Below are 24422 nucleotides of genomic sequence, written 5' to 3'. Positions count from 1 at the left end.
CCCGATGGTATCACCATCCATGAACATACTGATTTTATGTTACAAAACAATCAAATCAAAATTAATACCAAAATATGCCATCTTTTATGATCTGACAACATTGCCATAATAACATCCCTTCGAAATAAGTCTGTTAGCTTTTGAGGTGAATGCCGACATTATTGTGCTTTGTAAAGAAGATTATCATAAAAGATTGGATGTGAAATATCTGAACGTATAAGATGTCGGCATGTTGATTTATAGTTACGAATGATATCCTTGATTGTACTTGAAAATGCTCTGAATAGTTTTTAACAGTACACACTATGTGTTTCTAAAATATGTTTCTTCATTACATTAACTAAAATTGAGAATGGAAATGGGGAATGTGTCAAAGAGACAACAACCCGACCAAATAAAAAAACAACAGCAGAAGGTCACCAACAGGTCTTCAATGTAGCGAGAAATTCCCGCACCCGGAGACTATTGATGTCAAAATAAGGAGGTGTGATATGATTTCCATTGGGACAACTATCAACTAAAGTTCAAATGAAGTTGATGTTAGCAATTTTAGGCATTCAATATATAACAAGAGGCTTCACAACGACAGCAAACCAGATTTATTAACATTTATTTGTGTCCTGGCAATATCACAAGAACCATTACTGATGATTAGTGAAGGTGAAAATCGTCAATATCAAATTTGACCTCCATTCCTGTCATCAGTATCAACATATTAAAATTTGAAAAGCTTAGATTGAATGGTTCGTGAGCAAATGCAACAACGTGAATGGAAACACAATTTTACGATCTTTCAAGAACCATAATTCCTGAATGGTAAAAGTCAAAATCATCATTATTGAACTTGACCTCCATTTAGTCATCAGTAACAACATATTAAAATTTGAAAAGCTTTGGTTGAATGGTTCATGAGAAAATGCACGGACACGACTGTAAACACCATTTTTCAATCTTTCAAGAACCATAACTCCTGAACGGTAAAAGTCAAAATCGTCATTATTGAACTTGACCTCCATTTAGTCATCAGTAACAACATATTAAAATTTGGGAAGCTTTGGTTGAACGGTTCATAAGTTAATGCACGGACAACATTTGATTGCCGCCCGACCGCCGAGCATCCCCAAATCAATAACCGACATTTTTGTCACAAAAATCCGGTTAAAAATCATCGGGATAAATTCGCTTGAAAACGGTTGAATATCGACGCTTCCTGAACAATATCTGATTGTTGTCGTGAATAAATAAAAAAATTTACCAAATTTTAATTAAAGTTTGAATTTCCATTCACGATTCATAGGATCTTGATCAGACTTTTGATAAATTTTAATCGGGAATGGTCCTGTCATGGACGGCAGTAAAAATCGTGAATGTGTGATCCCAGCTTAAGACGGGTTTTAGTCATTTAATTGATGAAATGAAAATACACATACAATTCAATTTCAATTCTTTATTACTTTTATATCAGTGCAATAAATACAAATACATTTTTATAGCACAACATGACATAATACATCAGTGAAGCAAATAAATATCAAGTATTGACCAATAACAGTTCGGTCATATGATTACATGTAGGTGCATTGAACAAGAATTTACACAAATAACGCAAATTACCCAAATCTTTTACACTTTCAGTGCCGGGAAAATGCACTAATTTGAACGACGATGGAAGTCTATAATAAGAAGGTTTAATAATCCTTAGGTCTCTATAGCATTCACATTGTAAAACAAATGGAATTCATCTTCAATGATATTCAAAGTACAAAGAGTACACTTTCTATCTAACCTATTTACTCTATGATAACGGCCTACCTAAACAAACAAATTATGAGAAGACATTCTAAGGCGAGTTAAATACACTCTAAAATTCACATGTTTAAATGGATAATTATGTAAACATACATTATTGACAATATATACTGAACGACTTTAGAAACGCAACACTAGATTATTTTTGTGTTATTTTTAAATGAATGTGTCACCATCAAAAGCGATGACTGCCTGTTACAAACGCCAAAATCATTGTCAGAAAGGTCAACAAATTCTGTCTAACATGTTTTGGGTTCTGTTTTACACCTTCTGATTTTGCATTTGTTCAACCTATTAATTGGTTTTGGCAATCATAGGGTTAGAACTTGAGGGCTTTAAAGGATTTCTTTCAGTCGATACTTAGGCAATTCAGTTGATGAGAAACATTTATGGCATGAATCTGTACTCAATGGCACTCGACAATTTGATTAGCAGTTGACGTTGTGGCCGTTAACATGTCTGGCAAATGACGTTGCATAATCAAATTCTGTTGACGTTTCATTGTCACCTCACGTTGATCTGTTCATTGATGGCCAGCAACAAATCTTGCCTACCTGTATCGTTGTCGGAAGGACAGTAAGACGAGTTTCTGAAGTCATACAGTATGGTTGCAGCACGATTATGTTTTCATGTTTGCAGTATTCTTAAGGGCTAATTCAGGTTTTTGTTTCTCAGTCTTGGCTAAATGGAGATGCAACATTTTTAAACTTATTTAAGTGAGGCAAAGGATTGAAAGAACTCTTTCACAAAGCAAAAAACATGAAACAATCTTTCATGGGTTAAAAATTTCGCTTTAAGAAATTCGTGCGACTTAAAAATTCGGTATGTTCAATAACCACAGGTTAGTATTTTTTTTAAGGAAAAAGAAGAATGATAAGCATGAAAAGTAGTTGGGAGATAATCAAACAAGATTTGGTTAAAAAAATCAACAAAATGAGTGTTGCGTTTCTAAAGTCGTTCAGTATATTTATATAAATAAACCTTAGATGAAACGTTCAGTTGATCATTCAAAGTCTGTTGTGCTTGATCATATATCCTTGTTTTTACAAATAATAATAAATTTGTATCAATAATCAAATTGTCTTGGTTATACCAGATTTCATTTAAACCTAAGTTAAATAATAAGTGGTGTAGTTGATAAATCCAACTGCTTCTAATATTACATAAATTATACAGTTGTTCCCTGTAGCAGTTTTTAAGAATACAGTTGCTTGTGGATAACCAGTACTTCACTATTTTGTACATTCTAGAATATATCAAAGGATATCTACCCAATTCAAAATAAACCATAACATTTGTTGTACACTGTTTGACACCTAACATATGTTTGCAAAAATCAAGTTGTTTTTTTTCCAATATTTGGAGCTTTATGGAAGCCCTATATTTCACAACCATATAATATAATACTGCTAATGGAAGTATCAAATAAATTCAAATATGTAAAAACATTCAAATACAATGACGAAACCTCTGACTTTAAGCCAAATACAGTCTTTTACAAAACCTCCGTTTCTAAATACAATAAGTGTTGTTATGGCAATATTTATAGTCAAACCCCATGTACAAGTATATAATAATAATGTGTCTAACATATCTTGCAAGCCAATAACTGAATCAGAAAATAAAATCATGTCATCAGCGCACATAACTGTCCCATTTCAAAGTCATTTACATATGACGAAAATAGTATAGGAGAAAGAACTCCCCCTTGCATAAGACCAACTGAACTTGTAAACTGCTCAGAATAAAAACCATCCACTTTCACACATACTTTAACTGTAGAATAAATTGATTTTAAAACAGACAGTAATTTGCCTGTTATACCAACTCTTGATAGTGTTGACCATAAGTTAAGTCTGGTTACAGAGTCAAATGCCTATGTGTAGTCAACGAAACAGCAATATAAAGGAGTAGGTCCGGTAAGGACCGATTTTGGCCTCAAATTTCATTTTCATCTGACCAAAGATTTTGACCACTTTTTAAACACTTAAGTGTCTATTATATATGTTTCGATTAATTTATGTGAAAGTTTTTAACTTATTTCGTCATTAAAAACGATCCGATTCAAGCTCAAATATGAAAAATCTACCAAATATGCGAAAAAATGTCACTTTTCAGATGGTTTTTGTCAAAAACGAAAGTGGCCGCATCCGTGTTCATCCTCAACCTTTATATATGTTATGTATTATCATCAAATACAACTTCCATTTCAATATTTTGGATGAACATGAATGCGGCCACTTTCGTTTTACATGGAAACCGTCTAAAATTTAAGTAAAATGCTGGAATTGTTAAGATTTTAGTAATTTAGCATGAATTTATGGTGCTACATGTAGTACCCAATAGATGTGCATTGTATTGTCAAAAATAGCCCATATTTATGTAGCAGAACCATTTTACTATCCAATAAATAACTAAAAGTTTACATTTTAACAATTTTGTAAGACTGCCATATTTAGGGGTCAAAAAATGGTCTTACCGGACCTACTCCTTTTACGTTTTTTCTTGAAACGTGTTTTCTGAACGAGTGTCAACAAATAATAAATTTTATCAACAGTGCAGCAACCAGGGCGAAATCCAAATTGCGCATCTGTAATAATATCATTATTCTCAGACCATTTTATTAGTCTTGAATTTATAATAGATGTAAACAGTTTCGCTAAATTACTGAAAAAACTGATTCCACGATAGTTCGCTGGATCGGACGAGTCGCCTTTTAAAAAAAAACCAGGAATTAACACTGCGAGTGCCCAGGATTTCGGAAAATGTCCTAATGCTAATATCTTATTGAATATTTCCTCTAGGAATGGTAGCAGAATATCCTTAAATTCAATTAACAACTCGTTAAATGTATCATCAATACCTTGACTTTTACCACGTTTAAGGTTAGAAATACACTTCAGAATTTCATCTTGTGTAATAATTCGATCAAGTTCATCATATGTTGTGTCGGAAACGGTCTCTGGAGGATCGACTGTCACATGTGACCAAATTTCTAATATGTTCGAAGAATTCTGAAAGTGACACATCAGAAGTTTGAGCTCTCTTCTTTTGAAACAGTTTATGATATTTCTTTGGGTCGCTTTTACGCAATGTAGCTATCAGTATCATATCACCCTCTTGACGCTTATTTTTTCGTTTTAGTTTATTTTCTAAACGCTTGTATTGTCTTTTAGACATAATTAATATTTGATGATTTTCAACATTTTTGTCTCTTTTAAATGCATACATAGAATATAGATAGATGAAGTCTTTTACACTCGTAGTTAAACCATGGTTTGTCATCTTTATATCGGGTCGTCTCACTACAGGTACGTTCACAAGTATTATTTGATTTATGTGAATTACAAAAGAATGGTGAACTAATGTCCATCAAATTGAAGGTAAACGATTCAACATAATTGTCAACACCATCTTGGGATTTCTCAATATCAGAAAATATTATCTAGCTAAGTGAACCACTGTTTAAAGTTAAAGACTTATATAAACACTGATATGTTAGCTCTTCCTTCCATCGGTAACTATTATATGAGTTCTTTGATGTACCACTGTTACGCTCAGGCTCTTGTGAATCGTACAATTTGCACCGCAAGCGAACATGTAGAGGCGCGTGGTCACTAAAAGAAGTAAAGTTACAAACAATAAACTGGTATATAATTTTCAAACAGTCATATGGAGCCAATAAGTAGTCCACAACGCTCATTCCCCGGGAACACCAAAATGTATAGTAATTAGCTTAGCCATCCTTATGACGACCGTTCAAAATACGAAGACCAGTGCATTTACACAGATTTAACAATTTTAACCAGAACTCATTAGTACTTTGATCTGGATTTCTTCTTACTGGTAGATTTGTGTCACTTAAATACCCAAATATATGGTTAAAACAATCAAAAATGGGGCCACATACGTACACTGTCATTTATTATAAAATCATTAACTATAGCAGTTCTTACATTCATATCACCTAGTAAAAATACTTTTGAAGTTTCTGATGAATATTTTTCAACAGAATTTGACAAATCATAGAATAAATCACAATTATACATTTTATAATAACTTGAATAGGCAGAAGGCAAATATACGCATCCAATAAAAAAAAATCAAACCCACAAGTTGATATATCCATTGACACCTTGAGCCATATAATTGTATCGTTCTGAATATCAACTACGTCAACAATCTCCGGCGCAGAGTTCATATCCGTTCCATACATGCTTTGCAATACTGCACTTAATATGAGTGTAGTGTTACAAAGTATTGAACGGAACGGATATGTGAGCTCTGCGCCGGAGATTGCAACGTCAACACACTTTGCAAAACAGTTTGTTATTAACAAAAATAGTCCACAGCCTTGTTTATATTTACTTTTTAGTAATGGGATAGGCTTACAAATATAACCAACTACAATATCATCAAATGACTTATCAATCCAACAATGAGACAAAATATCAATATCATATATTTTAATGTAAGATAAAAAAAAAAATTGGCTCATTAAGTTTATCATGTAAACCACCATTAATGTTCCAATACAAAAAGTTAATAAAGGAGATGCTTCTCGATGTGTCTTAATCTGTACCTGTGTGAATATCTGCTAACACTTCAAAGCGGGATCCACTAGACGAGCCATCACTCACTGAAGATTTACTAGGTTTTATACTTGAAACGCTCGGTGTTTGTTCGGCCACTGACAACCCTGGACCCGACGATGTATCCGACATTCTATCACCTGACTGATCACGTCGTGTAATTTTGACTTGTTCGTTTGATTTAACGTCAGTCTGATAACCATCAATAAAAAGTTTATATTTATTTAACGAAACTCTTTTACCTGCCTCCTTTGCTTTTTTATACACAGGAAATAATAGTTTACGTTTTTCATGTATATTATAGCTTTCAGAAAGTGTTCAGAAATTAAAGTGGTTGACTCTTTTAATTTTCGAGAGTTTTGACGTACAGTGTCCCTTTGTTGACGTTTAATGAATTTTACAGTTATGGGGCGCGGCTTACACATATTTCGAGTCGACTTACTCACGAATGTCTTTCCCATCCTAAAGGCAGATGCTATTTATACAATATTACACTAATATTAAATCGCGGGATATATTGGTTGGGAGGAATAACAATTTCGATTACGGTACGGGTGTATAGGTAGTGAAAATATTTGTAGTAGAAATTAAGTATTAAAGGGATAATTCGCGATTTTTCACTTTTCATCTTATTATGTTCATTATACCATAAAAAAACATATTCACCAAGTTTTATTTCGATATGAAAAGTAATAAAGAAGAAAATTGGGATTTACTAATTTTAATTTTTCAAACTTCCTGACTTATGTGACGTAGTTTAAGTCTTTGAGCATGCCGGGGGTGAAATTAATCTCATTTAATTCTTGTTCTCTAACCATCTAATAACGCTATTTAAAGCGCATCGACGACTTTTTGTGTAGCTATTAACCAACGAAAAGTAAGTGATAGCCATGCAACTTTTAAAATTATATTGTAGGATTTATGTGTGGATTTTTTATACGAATTCTAGTAATTAAAGTAAATAATACAATAGAACATTTTTATGATTTTTTTCTTCAAACACTTTAAACAAACATATGATAAACTGACACGATCGATAGTGTATTAAAAAATACATCTTTGTATTCTGAACTTTTTGCGTCATTCCAGCAAACATTTTCATTAACTTGTACTGTGGAAATAAAATGTGTATTACAGTATTAATTTGTGACACTTAGTCACTTAGACACTTAATACACTGCGCTCTGATGATCATTGCACCTATAAAGTCCTCACAATCTATCATCAATCCTTACCGGAAAATATGGCTACTACACACATCAAAGGTGGATCTATAAGATTATAAAGAATCGGAAAAAAACAAATTCCTGCTACTTTTGGTCTCATTATTCCGACTTACATATATATCATACAAATAGCGTTGAGAGCAACTTGACTCTTTCTAAGGTCAAACACTTGGATAAACTGAGATCGGTTCATACATGCTTTACAAGTACCCTTGCTGGATCACAATACACATAATAGAAAGGAGTACATGCTTTATATAGTACACATCATTGACGGATCCAGGGGGGCCGGGGTTGGGCCCCCTTTTCCTGCCGATCAATGCATTTGAATGGGGACACATATAGTTGGATCTCACCCTCCTCTTTGTCCTGGGTTGGGACCCCCTTTCAAAAATTGGCTAGATCCACCACTGCACAACATTGTACTCTAAAATGCTTATGTCATGCAAAAAAAGAGAACATTAAGATAATTCGAGAAAACAGTTGTGTGTTCTCAGAAATAAAATATTGTTTTTCACAGGCGACAACAATGGTGTCAATGGAAACTGTACATTTGAAACTTCTGTATGGGAAGATCATCCGGGGACGTATGAACGTTGTGTTGATTACGATTGGGCGGTAATCGTCATTGCTGCCTTTTACATGCTGATCACGAACTTACTGTTGGTTAACCTGATTATTGCCTTGTTCACGTAAATATTACTCTTTATTGTTTTACTTCTAATTAATTATATATGGTATAAAAAAGAAGATGTGGTATGATTGCCAACGAGACAACTATCCACAAAAGAATAAAATGACACAAACATTAACAACTATAGGTCACCGTACGGCCATCAACAATGAGCAAAGCCCATACCGCATAGTCAGCTATAAAAGGCCCCGATAAGACAATGTAAAACAATTCAAGCGAGAAAACTAACGGCCTTATTTATGTACAAAATATGAAAGAAAAACAAATATGTAACACATAAACAAAAGACAACCACTGAATTACAGGTACGCTGTTTATGTAATACTTTTAGGCTTAAAATAAAATATTGATTGTTTGCCCTTTACCGACCGACCCTATAATTTCGTTGCGCCTGAAAATCTTTTATTTGTATTTACCAGCACGATTTTATTTTATTTTATTTTTTCGTTCCTACCAAAAATCTTATATTTGTATTTCCCGCTCAAAACTATTTTATCCGGAATTCTCGGGTTTTATCTTTAACGTATAAGGTCCAGTCCGTTTGGTATCACCTGAGCGTTTGACATGAACACTTGCATTTGAAGTTTCAAAGCATTTGTTTGAAATCGATGTTCAGCATGTGAACGCTTCATGAAATCATGATATGACCTACGCTACTCTGTACCTTTATAATTAAAGAGCAGGGTTCATTTACAAATAAGTTCGTTTGATACAAAATTATCAACGTGTGTACAAACTAATTTGTGAACGGACACGTGGTGTATTCTTTGTAGGGATGGCCTTTTGTGATCCGCAGATCGGGATGATTATGTTAACGATGCCGCTTTATTATTTATATCTGATTTGAATCAAAAGTGACAAAACCCTGTAAAGTGGAGAATATCTGGCAGTAAAATCGCCAAGTTGTCCATACAGATCATTTATAAATGCGATGTAAAATACGTGACATATCTTATCAGTACAAAGTTATCTTTAACAGAAAATCTTAAGGTAAGCATACAAGGTACGTAATACAGAATATAAGTGCAAGTTCAAACTCTTCAAAGTTCCAGGCATATAAACGTTGAAGATATGCGGCACAGCTCTATATTTATATATTTTAAAACAAAATAGTACTGTGCATATGAATTAGCTTCACATTCTACGTGATATTTTTTTTTAAACTAATAGTCCCAGAAAACTTATTTGCAAAAAAAAACGGACACAAATGACATTATGCAGAGTTTGTATCTATAAATTAAAATATTATACCTACCTGCCTACCCATGACAAATAATATACCGAGCCAAGTTATTTTTTTGGGGAATAGAATAAAATATTTTACCTACCTACCTACCCTGTTTCAAAACATAGGGTCGGAAAAGGGCAAACAAACAATATTTTAATTTAGGCCTTACTGGTGTATTATTAATGGGTCATGAGCGACGATATCGCAAAAAATAATATATGATTATTCGAGATGGCTTGTAAAACTAAGATTTGTTGGCAGTATTGGCCACAGCTTTTCTATTATTATTAATTTTAATATTTACACAGAGATAGATTCAAAGATATATATTGTTAAACAAGATAGGTCTTACGATATATTGTTCAACAAGATAGGTCTTACAATATATATTGTTTAACAAGATAGATCTTACTATATATATTGTTCAACAAGATAGATTCAAAGATATATATTGTTCAACAAGATAGATTCAAAGACATATATTGTTCAACAAGATGGATTCATAGATAACTCAGGTTTTGCATAGATCATGTTTGCTTACTTCTGACAATCTACAGATAATTAGATAGATTCATAGATAACTCATTTTTGCCATTGATTGTTTTTGTTTCAAATGCTCATAAAAGCGGAATTTTGAAATGATATTTTGGTATTAGCAGTCAGTTTGATTCAGTGTTGTCACAATAAATTGACAAAAACATCACTGATGAATTATTACTTCCAAGTCTATATTTAAACCTCATTTGGATATTTGGCATGCGACCTGTGGTTTTACTTTTATTGGAAATTAGTTGCGCATGTGAAGTGATTGCAACTTTTAACTTTGGAAATCATAAGTAAGAATTTCGCTAGTTGAATCAACCCACCAAAAATAAGTATTTTACAGAATGCGCATGTTAGCAGATGAATCTATATGTTAAGATCTATGAAATATGATTAAAAAAAACAAATAAGAAAATCGACATTGTACTGTTTCATGTGCTGACCTGTTCAGTTAGGATTCTACTTCGTCAAAATTATCTCCCCATTACGCCAGTTCATTTTCACAATCGTAGAAATGGAAGCCATGTAGGGATGACGCGCGGCCAATTTTGCTCTTTGAAACCTATAAATTTATCCACATTGCACTATTACGATCCTTATCTGTCAGTTGTATTTTAAAAGACAAATGTATCAACTAGCTAATGAGCATCAGTTAATGATCCTGTCTGCATTGATTCAACTTAAAAATATTGTCTGATCGGTTGTCATGTGGAATTTCGAAAATTCATAAACATTTAAACAAAAATCTAATTAAATATTTCGTGGAGGGCAGACTAGATTTTTTTTAGTGGTTGAAGACAATAAACCCTAGTTATCACACACAACAAATCATAATTTTTCAAAGATATGCATTTTCATCATCCAACTTGAAAGACTGTCGTCAAGTACTGTCAGTAAAAAAAATAGCTATTCGAACACACCTTCTCTGTTTTTGTTTATTAGATAGGTATTTCACTTGACCCATATATTTCATCTTTAAGTACTGTGATTTTTGTATGTAATAAAGTCAACCTGAAGCTTTGATAAATAAAAATGATAGAATCCGAAGCGAGACGATATATGAGATAGTCTTGCTTTGTACGATAGCAAGACAAAATATTCAACTCAAACACGCCCTACCATAAAAAGGTGCACTCGATTTTCTCTTTTCGATACATTTTTTACCCTTTTTGGGAATTTTTTCTTGAGTCACATAATGGAAAGGCAGACACGAAAATTGCTGAACTGATAGATTGATACGTTTTCCGTCCGTGGTAATTTTGTTTTTAATCGGAGGTTATGCATTTTCTACATCCAACTTGAAAGATACGCATGTCGTCGACTTGATATCTAATTGTTGTACTTAACTATGTAGTAGATAAATTGAAAACTTATGCAAATGGTGTTTTTAAAATAAAACACTTCATAATTGAGAAGAAAATTGTAATTTTGTTCGTTTCTATTAACTTTTAAATTTTTTGCCACTATAGTAAAGTAAACATTACAGTAGGCATTTATCGCCTTCTCTAACAAAGAGCTTCGATTGTTTTGTTCTATTTCAACCTGGTTTCCGACTGTGTTTGTAAATGTAATTTTTTGATTAACGTGGGTCACATGTCATCAACAATTTTCTAGGATCATAGCGATAGTTTATAAATGGTGTCTAGTCAAGAGTACACACGAAATGTTGGTATTCTTATATCATTCAATACATTGTGTATTATTTTTTCCTCTTTACGTAAACATACCAGCGATTGTTTGGTGGTTTGGAGAACCGTGATGTAGTGGTTAATGCATCGGACTACTTTTATATACACAAAGGTTCCTCATTCGATCATTGTTTCGGGTGAAAATATCAGGGACTGAATTTTTGGCTCTCCCTAGACACCATGTGCAAGTTTAATGTTGAGAAAACGATGATAGTCAGTCAGAAGGGTACGATAAATGGCTGACCCGTGTTTAGAGAGAGTTATATCTCTCGCACTTTAAAGACACCCTTGTAGATTTCGTAAAAGAGCAGGCTAATGCCACTACAAGGCAGCACTCGAACCCGCAAAGTGGAAAGGGAGTAGAATATGGTACTACACAAAATGTAAAGAGAAAATATTTTTGCTTTATTGAGTATTTCCAAAAGAGTAAATCACTGTTTATATCGACATGTTATTTTTTTTCAGTTCTCGTTTTGAAGAAGTGCAAAAGGACTCGGACAAACTGTCGAAATTCTGGAGATACTCAGTAATTACGCAATATAGAAACAGACATCCTGTACCATTGAACCTGTTATTTCTACCATGGAGAATATGGAGAAACTGTTGCAAACAGCAGTGTGATTGTAGGAAAGAAGGTATGTTTAACGAAATGTTATATGTGATTCCTATTGTCATTTCATTCACACACAAAAACACCAAAAACACTATCGCTTAATAAACAGTGACGCAACGTTAGATATTGCTACCACCACGAAAAATAGTGTTAAGTAAATATTTGAAGGGAATTTTTTTTATAGAATCGTAAAATAAATATTTCAAATTATACATAAAAATAAAGATTGATTCTTAAATTTTCACATTATGATAGAGAAAGAATAAAAATATAATATTCAAAGGCTTAGGAAGACACAGATTATCCGAAAAAACGTTTACTTAGCGTTGTCCCATGTAAAGCTAGAAACATAAAACTCGAACAATTCGCGAAATGTTTACGCAACTCTTCGAAATTTTGAATGAACATTCTATGACATGATATTTTTCAGTATTGGTAAGCATGGCTGTCTCCATTTAAAATTTGCATACATATTTTCAAAAAATTATGATGTACGGAAATTTAATTTGGAAACTTGAAACATTTCAGTTCAAAAATAAATGAGTCTTGACTGCTTGAATAAAATCATACTCGGGTTGAAAATATGTATAATGCAGCAATATTCCTCCAAAAACACATAATTACTAGCAGTAAAATTGAATATCTTATTTTAATTATGAAATCATATTGGATGGGATCCTCACGGCATTTATACTTGTGTGTTATACTTTGCATTTACCCAAAAAGGAAAGCAGGAAGAATTAGATAAAGCACGTTTCCAATTTAACGTCATTTTTCTGTTACACTAAATGGTAGCAATATCTGACGTTGCGTCAGTATGACGTTACGCACGGTATATACTACTTTTAATTGAACAGATATATCATGTTATGGGGGTATTTTTCACATATAATAAGTAGTAAAACTTCTTGCCATAGAAACAGTTCAATTTCGACTGATGTGATTCATTTGTTGGTGACCGCATTATTTGTTTGATAATTTGACCGTACAAGGAGATTTCATAATTAAACCACGTCTCCTACTGGTTCAAATTATTACCTTTATTCCCTGAAAGATTTTTAAAACTATAGTTTTGTTGAAAAAAGGAGATACTAACCGTACATAGTAAGCAAATATTTATGAAAGAGGACCAATGTGAATTTTAGTTTAGAGACCTGATATGTATATTTAGCTTACTCGGCCGTGGTGGTGATTTATGAAAACATATTACAAAAAGATATATATGAAGCTAATTGGAAACAGACATGTTAAATGCCAAATTAACGACATAAGCTTAAAATATGCTGCATCCCGTATGAAACTGGTATTTTACTTCACTTTGTTTTCATGAGATTGAAATACTTTCAGATGTTAAAACAGTGAGTCAAGAAACACAGAATCTACATGCTGTTAAATGTCTGTATATTGAGTCAATGAAGACAAAGTAGGAACTAAGGTTTTATGAAAAACAAATTAAGGTGTAAAGGGAATAACATTGATATGTAAACCGTTGTACAAATGTTAGAACACGAATTTAAAAACCTGAATAGTTTTTCTTTAGAAGTTAATCCCTGCATTTATAAATAAGAGGGGTGTATCGGAATACCTTTTACAGCCGATTGCATTGAGAGTGTAGGTAAAGGTAATATGTTTGATTAGCTTGCATGCTAGCTGAACTGCGAAGTCATTTTTAGTTAAGGTATACTACCTTCCTTTCGAAGTAGTAAGTAGTCTAGTCCTACAGACAGATAGATTGTTATCTGTCAGACTAAGTCTATACTTAAAGGAGTGTAGTTTATCTAACATAATAATGGCTTCACGGTTCAGCTAACAAGCAATCTAACCAAACATATTACCTTTCCCTACACACTCACTGTAATCGGCTGTAACTTCCACTCCCATTCAACGGCTATCTGTTGAAAGAAAAAACATTTCACATGTTCACTTTTCCTTTTTTTTTTTTATTAACTTTTCATTTAGTAATTTCATTCAAATTCTATGACATTATTTATCTTCGAACATTAAGTTTACTAATATAATAGATACAGTTTTAAATCAATGGTTGGTATTTAAGAGCATTGATAAGAAATTTTACGTTTTAGCGCGGAAGTATAACCCATTTCATCTTCGCTAGCCAAGGGTTAAACTTTAACTACATATTTAAGAATGTGGCAACACAAGGATCGTAACCCTTGGCTAGCGAAGATGAACCCATTTTAGCGCAAGATGTTTTACCCATTTAAGCGAAAATTAAATTTAACCCATTTGCATTAAGAAATGACTGTCATATTATTTTCCTACTATGAAGAAACAGCATAAAAAAAAATGGTGCACCCTGAATTGAACACCTGCGTAGCGGTTTTTTTAAAGTAGGCACCTTTTTTTTTGTTATTTCGTAAAAGGGTGTGCGATTTTTGTATTTTTTTGTCTTTATCAGTGTGTAATTTTGAATCAGGTGTTTTATCTTTAAATTTCATTGAGTGATTTTTATAAACAGTGTGTGATTTATTTATTTTTAACACATGGCAATATTAAAATCTCTTTGTTCTTACTGTGATATAATCTGGATAATGCACAGAAAAGGTGTGCATTATCTACCTCAGATATACTGCATAGTTCAAATGTATTTTTACCTTTAGGGGCGGTTCCTGGATTTTGAAAGCGCTGGACGTTATTCTATCAAATTTAAAAAATATCACCGAGTGTAGCGAGACTAAAGACAATATTGACGATTTTAAGCTAAAACACGATACTGTGTTCATTCCAAGGCTTAACAACCTGTTCGCCCCCTGCCCCGAATCCGCCATTTGTCTTGAAATTACGACAAAATTGAACTTCGTACAAACATCGTAGTTTCATAATAGGAAAAAGAAAGGTTTCTCATTCCTAAATATGTTTTTTTTTTAACTTAACTGGGCAAAACTATTCTATTATATTTTGTGTACAACGTAAAGTTAGAAAGATAGTTCAAACAATTTTTGGTAATTTTTGCCAAAAAAGAAATGTATCTAAGAATATCCGAATAAAAGAAATCTGATTTGCATTAGGTTCAGACTCAATGGTATTTATAACGACTTTTTGAATATTCATTCCTATAAAGGGACTATTTTGGGATCGAATTTAATGAGGACCTTATTTAAGTTTGTTTTAAAACAGGATGATTAGCTGAAGATCAATCAGACTTCATGTAGATGGACGTGTCTTAAAAAGTAATACAGTAGATAAAAAGAAATTGGGGGAGGGGGTTGCAGCGGAGATTAAAAGGTTTTGAAAGAGAAACGTATTTTCTGTTTATTTAATATTTTAAATTTAGATTATATATCATCTTCCTCGGTTCTTCTTAGCATACCATAGAGGGAAAGAAATTCAAAAGCAATTAATCTAATTTAAACTGAATAAGCCTTGCAGTTATGGTTTTTTTTTCATACACCGATTTATAAGTACACAATTTATCAAAGTCTTAATCGTCACAATTTTTTTTTAAAATGGGAATAAATTTAACGGAAACGATAAAAAAAAAAACATACCATTAAATCGCTATTTTCAAATGAGTCTAAATATATAAAAAAAGATTAATTTAAAACTTACCAAGGTCGTATTTCCCCCTTTCTTTACCCTACAAGAAACTGATCTAGGATCCGTGAATTGCAGAATAACGTCCACATTTCTAAAACGTTCACGTAAATTGATTGCGTCATGTGTTAAATCAGTTATTGGCCAATCAAATCGGTATATGTAATTTAATCTGCACAGCACGACATGACCTAATAACCCGAACTACTACGTCGTTCGGGTTATTGGGTCATCTCGTGCTGTGCAGATTAAATGACATATACCGACTTGCTTGGTCAATAAATATAAAGTATTTCCGTGTGTATTTTGTTAGAAATAAAGCATATACATAGTTTTTACAAGAAGTGATTGCCCTTAACTTTCATACATGTTTTGATACTATTGTCAAATAATTTTGATCGGGAAATGGTTTGTCCTTTTCGTCAGTGTTATTCGTTTCATATTTGTTGTTAGTAGCGTTATAATAATTACATTATACTGACGTATTTGAATATTTTATCAATAAAGTAAGTTATAACGATTATGTGTTAGTTAGTGTCTTTTTTTTAGGCTGTAGTCTACTATTTTGAAGTAGTATAAGTATTCAGTGACGTGATCGAAAACAAACAAAGGCAGATGCACGACCAAGAAACAGTACAAGAAACTATAGAGTTTTATTCTTTCAATTTAGCTAATAAATCAGGAGTTGTGTATATGAGGGCCAGAAGACAACTCTCCGTCCAAGTCACAATATATAAAAGTTATCAATAAATGATAAAAGAATATTTTTGACAAAAGTAATAGTATTTCTGATGTTGTTCTATCTTAACATCTTTTGAATAGGAATCAGAGATATCCGCAAACCACGAATGGACTGTTTAGATCAAAAACCAGACGAAAGTGAAAATTAAATAAGAACGCGTTTTGTGTGCAAATGTACCTTTGAAGAACGGGAAACTTTTGAAGGTCTGCACACTACAGCAATAGACTCTGTCAATCAAATAGTTACGGAATATTTATTATCCTTTATTTTACCACACAAATTTTACTTTACTCCTGTTATTTTAAATGAAATAAAATTGTAATTAATCTAGAATATTATATTTCGTAGTTTAGTTGTCCGTTATACAAAAAGGAAAAGTAACAATCAAATATTTGTTGCACCTTATACATTTTAATCTATATTTGTGTTCCTTCGAATCAAAATCTTTTTTTTACTTATACTTGTTTCCTTAGTTGTTCAGAGTTATCTCTCTTTATCCGTTGCGAATTTAAGGAAATTTTGGTTGAATGTCAATAAAAGTGAAAGTTTTAAAAAAAAAGTTGTTTTACATCTACGCAATTTTGGTATCTGGTGGGAAGTTGTCTAATTGTCAATCGTAAAATATCTTAAAAAAAATATTTTATTTTATATGTTTCTTCTATTATTGCAGATCGATCATTTATCGATTGGGTTTTTTTTGTGTAATGTTCACAAAAAAAGTATATATATATCATACAAAAAATAAGGAAATGTGGGTTGATAGCCAATGATACACGTTTACCTACAAAGCATAGACCCTCACTCGTTCCAAATCTGACAGACATAAACAAACATCAACTATAGATTAACAGGCTCCTGACTTAGGACAGACAAATAATTACGAATGTGGCAGGGTAAAACACCTGGGACAGTTGTGTAACAGCAACACATATAAATATATATAGAATACGTAGTTGCAAATGGCTAACCTCAATATATCAGCACGAAGCACACAAAAAAACTAACATAAAAAAGATAAACATGTATAGCACCGATAAAAGAGTACTCACAGTAACTGAGAGCTAGTTTAGGGCAATCTAATTGAAATTAAATCTCTCACTCGCAGCGACCAAGAATAAAAAAAATAGCGAGTGAGAGATTTAATTTCAATTAGATTGAGTTTAGGGCCAATTACAACTTATAAACAAAATTGAATCTTGTCTCCCTTCAAAACTTGTGAATAAATCAAAACGGAAAACAAGCAACATTTTTTTATTCTCGTTATCTTTTTTAGATATGAGCCAAATAACTTCAAGATAGATAACTCGTACAAAATTTCGTTTTGAAAGGGCATGTCACATTTTCATTTAAATTAAGAAATTATTGGGACCGTATTGTTTGTAATTTGTCACTAACAAACTTTTGTCCATGGTTGATCATAACTTGATATTTCTGCTACAAGATATAAAAAATAAGCTAAAACAACATTTTGTAAACGTAAAGCACTTGGAAAATATTTGGTTGTTTACATAATGTCCAAAGGAAAGTTACATGCTGTTCAGGACGAGCATACAAGATTCAACATGGATGAGAAAAAGGAGGGTATTTGGGTTACTAGGATTTCTAAATAAGGCTATGTTATATCAAGGTTATAAATATATTTTGTAGTAATACCAACCTTCTCTGTAACCTTCGGAAAGCTATTTCAAGGAATTGTAACTTGAAGAAACATGGTACAATAAAGACACAAGGTTACGGAAAATTGATTTAATTTCGACTGGACTAAGCTGCATATTTCTCATCCCACACAATTTAGATGTCGCAATTTTCCATGTGAGTCGCGTTCGTAAATCTTTACAATTGTTACAGTTCTTTTATTGATAGAAAAATCGTACCTTATTTAAACACGACACACTTGCAAATTGAAAACACGATTTTAAATCAAAACTGCACGTGTGGAGTATTTTACTGCTAGCGGAGAAAGAAAGTAATCAACAGTATCACAATACATAACGTCTTTCTCCACTTTTCATAAACCCGGAAGTGAAGCGATAAATGTAACAGGATTCTGTATCACAACTAGATATTGCCACCCAGCTTCCATTTAGTAATAAAGGGAAACTGTTATCTTTCTAACAGTTTTATTTCAAATATTCATAAAGAGACTAATTTGGTATGAAATAAACATTTTGTGTTTCGATTCATTTGTTGTTATTTGCTTATGCACGGTGGGTATAGTTGTCCTGCGAGAGAACGTTCTGTGCTGGTGATTTGGTCCTGTCAGGTGTTGGTGGGTCCTGATTCTGTGCTGGTGGGTTTGTTTACATTGTATCAGAACGGCAATAAAACGAATGTTTTGTTGCTTAATTTTTCTCTGATGCATCATAAGTATCATGCAAAGTATATTACAACAATATTATATTGCAAAAGTCTTGCAGTTCGTTAAACGGAATTGTCCTGACGCTGTGCTGGTGATAAGAAAAACGGTCCTGGTTCTGTGCCTTTTATATTTTAGTTGAAAGTGGCATATATTCAAGATCATTGATGCTGTACTGTTATTGACTAATTAACTGTTGTCTGCTTTCTTGAAATTGACATTGTTGTGAATCTGTTTACTGTTATTATGAGAGAAAAAAATACCCCTATTTTTTTATTATTTTTTTTTTAAATTACCTGTAATGTTATTTATTGGCCTGTTAATAGAACCCTTCTTGTACCCTTTTAAGATAAGAAAATATGTTTACGATTTTCGGGATAACGATCATTTTGCAAGATCACCAAAATACGTTGTAATTTATACAATACTTAAATTATGTAGATAATGTGGTATGTTTGTTGTCAATGGACAAATTTTCATAAGAAACCAAAGGAAGTATGTGTTAACAACCAACCGCATCGTACGACCTTCAACAATAACCCATAAAATAAAGATGTAAAATGTTTTGCATAAAAATGGAGAGCAAAAATATAGAACAAAGGACTTTCTGAGCGTTTGAATCATATGTCTTTAGCAGCTTAAAACACATTTGTTTGTGAACAATTGAGTGCTGACTAAAAGAATGACAATAGTATTGTGGGTTTGTTTGTTTGGTGTTGTTTGGGGGTTGTTGTTTTTTTGGGGAGGGGGGGAGAGATTGGGGATAAGTTAGAGCGAGGTTAAAGTGAAAGTTTTAAGCTTGGAATAGTTTCCCGTAAGATTTAAAAGTTGTATTTTAAAAGAAAAATGTATCTTATAGCTATTAAGAATCACTTGCTGTATATGTAAGATTTTACATAATATTTTTTTGAAAGTTCGATAGAACACTAAAAAAATCACTATGTTATGACAGGGCAGACTAGAATATGTCAGAGAATGAAGACGAGATAACCTAGAGAACACTAACAAAACTAAGATTTCTTAGCTTTTTCATTTCAAAATTCCAAAATAAATAAATATTTTTGACAAAGAATTACGGGGGAAGGAAGTGAACAATGTGTCCTACTTTTCCGCTACATTTAAATATTTTATTATGAATAAAAATCAAATGTGCCTTAATTATAATTGAAAATGAGTAATTGGAAAAAATATCCAACTAAAATACACTTTTATTTTGATATTGGTAATATCACTAAGCTTTTAAGTTGTCAATTATGAAATGTGCAAACTGCAATAGAATCAAAACAGCACAGACAATGAATAATAGAGATATAATTTTGTACATATATCAAGGGGAAACTTCTTGCAAAGCATTATTATGTATAGTTCATTATTGTTTTTAGTAGAAAAAGAGAATTTGGTGATAATGAAATCACTATTTTTGTAGAAAATTCACAGACCTTTGTACAGAGAATTTTGTAATGTTTAGCATGGAATCAACACAAGGGTACATTATTTTTAAAAATCTATTTAAAATTATTTGAAACTAACGTTTGCTTTGTTAATTGTGCCTTCAATTTCAAAAATTAAAATATCTCGTAGCTTCATACTACCAATTGAGTATAAAACAAGTATAATCTGATGTACAGTAGTTGTCGTTTGTTTATGTAATATATACGTGTTTCTCGTTTCTCGTTTTGTTTATATAGATTAGACCGTTGGTTTTCCCGTTTGAATGGTTTTACACTAGTAATTTTGGGGCCCTTTATAGCTTGTTGTTCGGTGTGAGCCAAGGCTCCGTGTTGAAGGCCGTACTTTAACCTATAATGGTTTAATTTTTAAATTGTTATTTGGATGGAGAGTTGTCTCATTGGCACTCACACCACATCTTCCTATAATTATATAAGTTTAAAAAAGAAATTCTTAGATTAAACACCTACATTTAACTTTAAAAGGTCATAACAGTTTAAAACAATACAAATTTACACACACAAAAAAACTGGCTTAATTTCAACTGGTTTTCAACCCGAATCGCTATAAGATCATATATAAGCTCACCTGTGTCAAGGGGTCGTGTGAGGTCCATTTATTGTCTTGGCGTCCGCAATTACAAAAAGATCTTTTCTGAAATTACTTGACCATTCAAATGTTACCAAATGATTTTTCAAGAGTGAATTTAGGAAAAACAATATCCATTAACAAACATGACCGCTGTCTGTTAAAATGTATTCGAGTTTTTAGTCCATTGAGTATGTAGGCAAAGGTGATATCTTTGGTTAGCTTGTTTGTTAGATAAACCGTGAAGTCATTGTTAGGTAAGTTATACTACCCTCCTTTCGAAGAAGCCTGGTGCTACAGACAAAAAGATGTGTCATTTGTCGGACTTGTCTACTCTTAAAGTAGGGTAGTTTACATAACCTAACAACGACTTTTCTGTTCAGCAAGCAAGATAACCAAAGATATTCCCTTTGTCTACACACTCATTGAAATCGGCTTTAATATTGCAAAAGTTCAATTGCAAGCAATTAGGGCAAAACTTACCGAGTAAAAATAATCAAAATGTCTATCTACCTTGCACAATTCAGAAAATTCAGATCAGATAACGAAACTGGGTCCAGCAACATTTATAAGCAATTTAAGATTTTGACCCTCACAGTTTCCATTCACCACAAATATTCTCGTTACAACGAATCATTGTAAATACAAAAATACCAGTTGCAGTCTTTTGTTTATATATTAATATATGTATAAGTATAAAGTTATGAAAGGCAGCAGGGTCACCAGGGTGAGGAGTGCATGTCATCTGAAATAAATGCTAAGCATTGATCTAGAAAGCGACAGAGAATCATGACATTAAAAATACTCTCTTCTTTTCGACTTTTTTCGAAATAAATTTAGACATAATTAATTATATAGTATTGTGGAATTTTTAACTTGTGTTCAATTCATTGGTTACACCTTTTACTAGAGTAACAATCCTCTCAAGTATGAGCTGGGTAAAATATTCAGAAAAGAAGATGAAATGTCAAAGTTTCCGTGCGTCAGGTGCAACAGCATACAAACAGCTAACATGCCTCGTCAGGGTGGAAGCTAAAAAAGTCCAATTTAAACCTTTATTTCTTTTTGTCCTATGTAAACGTCGTACCATTACCTTCCATTCATGATCATTAAATTGAACTGTAAAATATTTCTTGGTACCTTCTTAATTCCTTTATAATTTTAAGTCTTATGTAAACATAACTATGACAATAACTGTTTTGAGCTCAAGGTTCACTGCACACTTTTAAAGTTCTGCTTCATCAAACATTAACATTTGAACTTAAGTTTTGAGACTTTTTTAATCGACACGATTGGGATTTATGTATTATGAGAACATGGTTTATCTATAAGTTGAAAATGCGGCTTTGGACTAGCTTTTAGTACCTGCGAGGCGAGTTGGTTGGGTGGAAGTGGGCAGTGGTATGCGGAGCGGTAACAAACATGTCTATGCGGTATGGGCTTTGATCATTGTTGAAGCATCAATGTAAGGGGCATTTAATATCTTAATAAAACTATTCTTATTTAAGATACTATATATTGTTATCTGATATTGGACGAAAGCTGTTGCCCATTTATGTTATTATGTAATACATGTTACGATCATTTGAAAACATATATTAAACAGCCAAATGGATGCCCAAGAGCTAAAATAGGAGTCATAGATCCTATTGACAACAATTATCTGCCCAATTTTATTGATTTTGTAACATTTGTTTCAAATATAACCAACTACTTATCCAAAATCACCAGCACCGTATCAGGACCCACCATCACAATGAACTGTAAAATATTAACCCAACCATAGCACAGTATCAGGACATGAATAAATTGAGAAAATGCTAAAATTTTATAAATTGCAATGTTTTTTCACAAAATAGTTTTGTCGTGTGAATTGCGGTATAAAAAGCGGACTCTATGAGCATTTTTGTTTTATTTTTTCAGTTCGAGATTTTCTGAAAATGAGCATTTTTGTGTTACGCTTATTGAAACAGTTTAGAGGGTCAACTTTTTAATGGTTTACATATGAACCCGTAAGAAACAAAATTGAAAAATATCAACTGTTTTCTTCCATTTTTTATGAGTGAAAACGTCAAAAATCATCATTTTCGTCTTTGTTTACATTTTTTCATTGGTCACCAGCACCCGTCAGTACCGAATCACCAGCACAGGACGTTCTCTCGCAGGACAACCATACCCACCGAGTTATGTCTAGTGACAATAAGTTCATGGTTTTTCATGACTAGAGTGAATTAATAATGACTTCAACTCGTAGACATTTGTGTACGGACTAAATGAGTCATTTAGGATAAAAGGCTTAGTATACTAGAATTATCACGAGATATATATGCACTCTCGCCAAAAGATGCATCGAATCCATTTCCGACATTTACTCGCAACTTATCTAATTCAATACATTCCACGTAAATTAACCGAAATAATGATTAGCTACTATTGATATACATCAAGCAACCCTGTGAGTTTGCATCTCAAAAATACACCGTGTATCATCGGTACAGCGGATAACCATGCGGGGAGTGATCGATTTTTACCAGACACACTTGGTTAGTACCTATATCCGCGGTACCGTTGATACCACTTCGAAAACACTGAAGAATGTATATTTAATCTTTGTCCCAATCAAAATTTCTTAATAGAAACCAGGGGGCCTCGGTGGCCGAGTGGTCTAAGTAGTTACTACTGTAATCACTAGCAAGTCAACACTGAGGTTGTGAGTTCGAACCCTGTTGCATTCGACTCCAATCTTAATGGAAAAGTATTGTCAGTTTTCCTATCGAACGTCGGAGGTTTTCTCCGGGCTTCCTCTCCCAATTAAAATTGGCCGCCACAAAATAGCATGAATGCGGTGCTTTAAAGTGCCGTTAAAACACTACAAACCAAATCTTAAAAGAAACCAATCGGTTGATCTTCACTGTTAGTAACATTGTGGTGATGGAATAGTAAATCTGGTTCATCTTTCCAACAGAGTGAGTCTGCCGTTTTATTCATATAGTTGACGTGTTATTTTCCAAATTATAACTTGGTTTTAACTTTTTTTATTACTGATAGGTGTGTTTAAAAGTAATAAAATTACAGCCACTCGTGTTCCTTTTAAATCCTTGTCTTTGAATTTAGGCTAAGTAAAATAAAAGTGCATGATTCATTACTCTAAACTCTGCTTAACATCATTGAACAAAGGTAATTATTATGGATAACAACCCCTTTTCTTTCTTTTACTTTGATTTTTTTTTTCTTTTTGTTGAGCTGCTTTCTGTGATTATTTGTCTTCAAAGTTTTATGATATGAATATTTTTTGCACGCTTTCTAAACATGTATATTCTGCTCTTTTAAAATGAATTTAAC

The 24422-nt window shown here is 32.6% G+C and overlaps 1 protein-coding gene across 1 annotated transcript in view; it reads left to right on the top strand.

The window, feature by feature from the left end:
* LOC134722760 (transient receptor potential cation channel subfamily M member 2-like) overlaps positions 1 to 14047 on the top strand; it is a 29325-nt gene extending 15278 nt beyond the window's left edge. Inside the window, exons 10-12 of the mRNA XM_063586385.1 lie at positions 8148 to 8319; positions 12246 to 12415; positions 13741 to 14047. Coding sequence (XP_063442455.1) covers positions 8148 to 8319; positions 12246 to 12415; positions 13741 to 13820 — 422 coding nt within the window. The 3' untranslated portion in view covers positions 13821 to 14047. The remainder of the gene's footprint in view (positions 1 to 8147; positions 8320 to 12245; positions 12416 to 13740) is intronic.
* The last annotated feature ends 10375 nt before the right edge of the window (positions 14048 to 24422 follow it).

Source organism: Mytilus trossulus, chromosome 6 (assembly GCF_036588685.1).
Source record: "Mytilus trossulus isolate FHL-02 chromosome 6, PNRI_Mtr1.1.1.hap1, whole genome shotgun sequence".
Taxonomy (NCBI): Eukaryota; Metazoa; Mollusca; class Bivalvia; order Mytilida; family Mytilidae; genus Mytilus; species Mytilus trossulus.
Note: the sequence above shows the minus strand (reverse complement) of the source record. Positions and strands in the feature narration are given on the sequence as shown.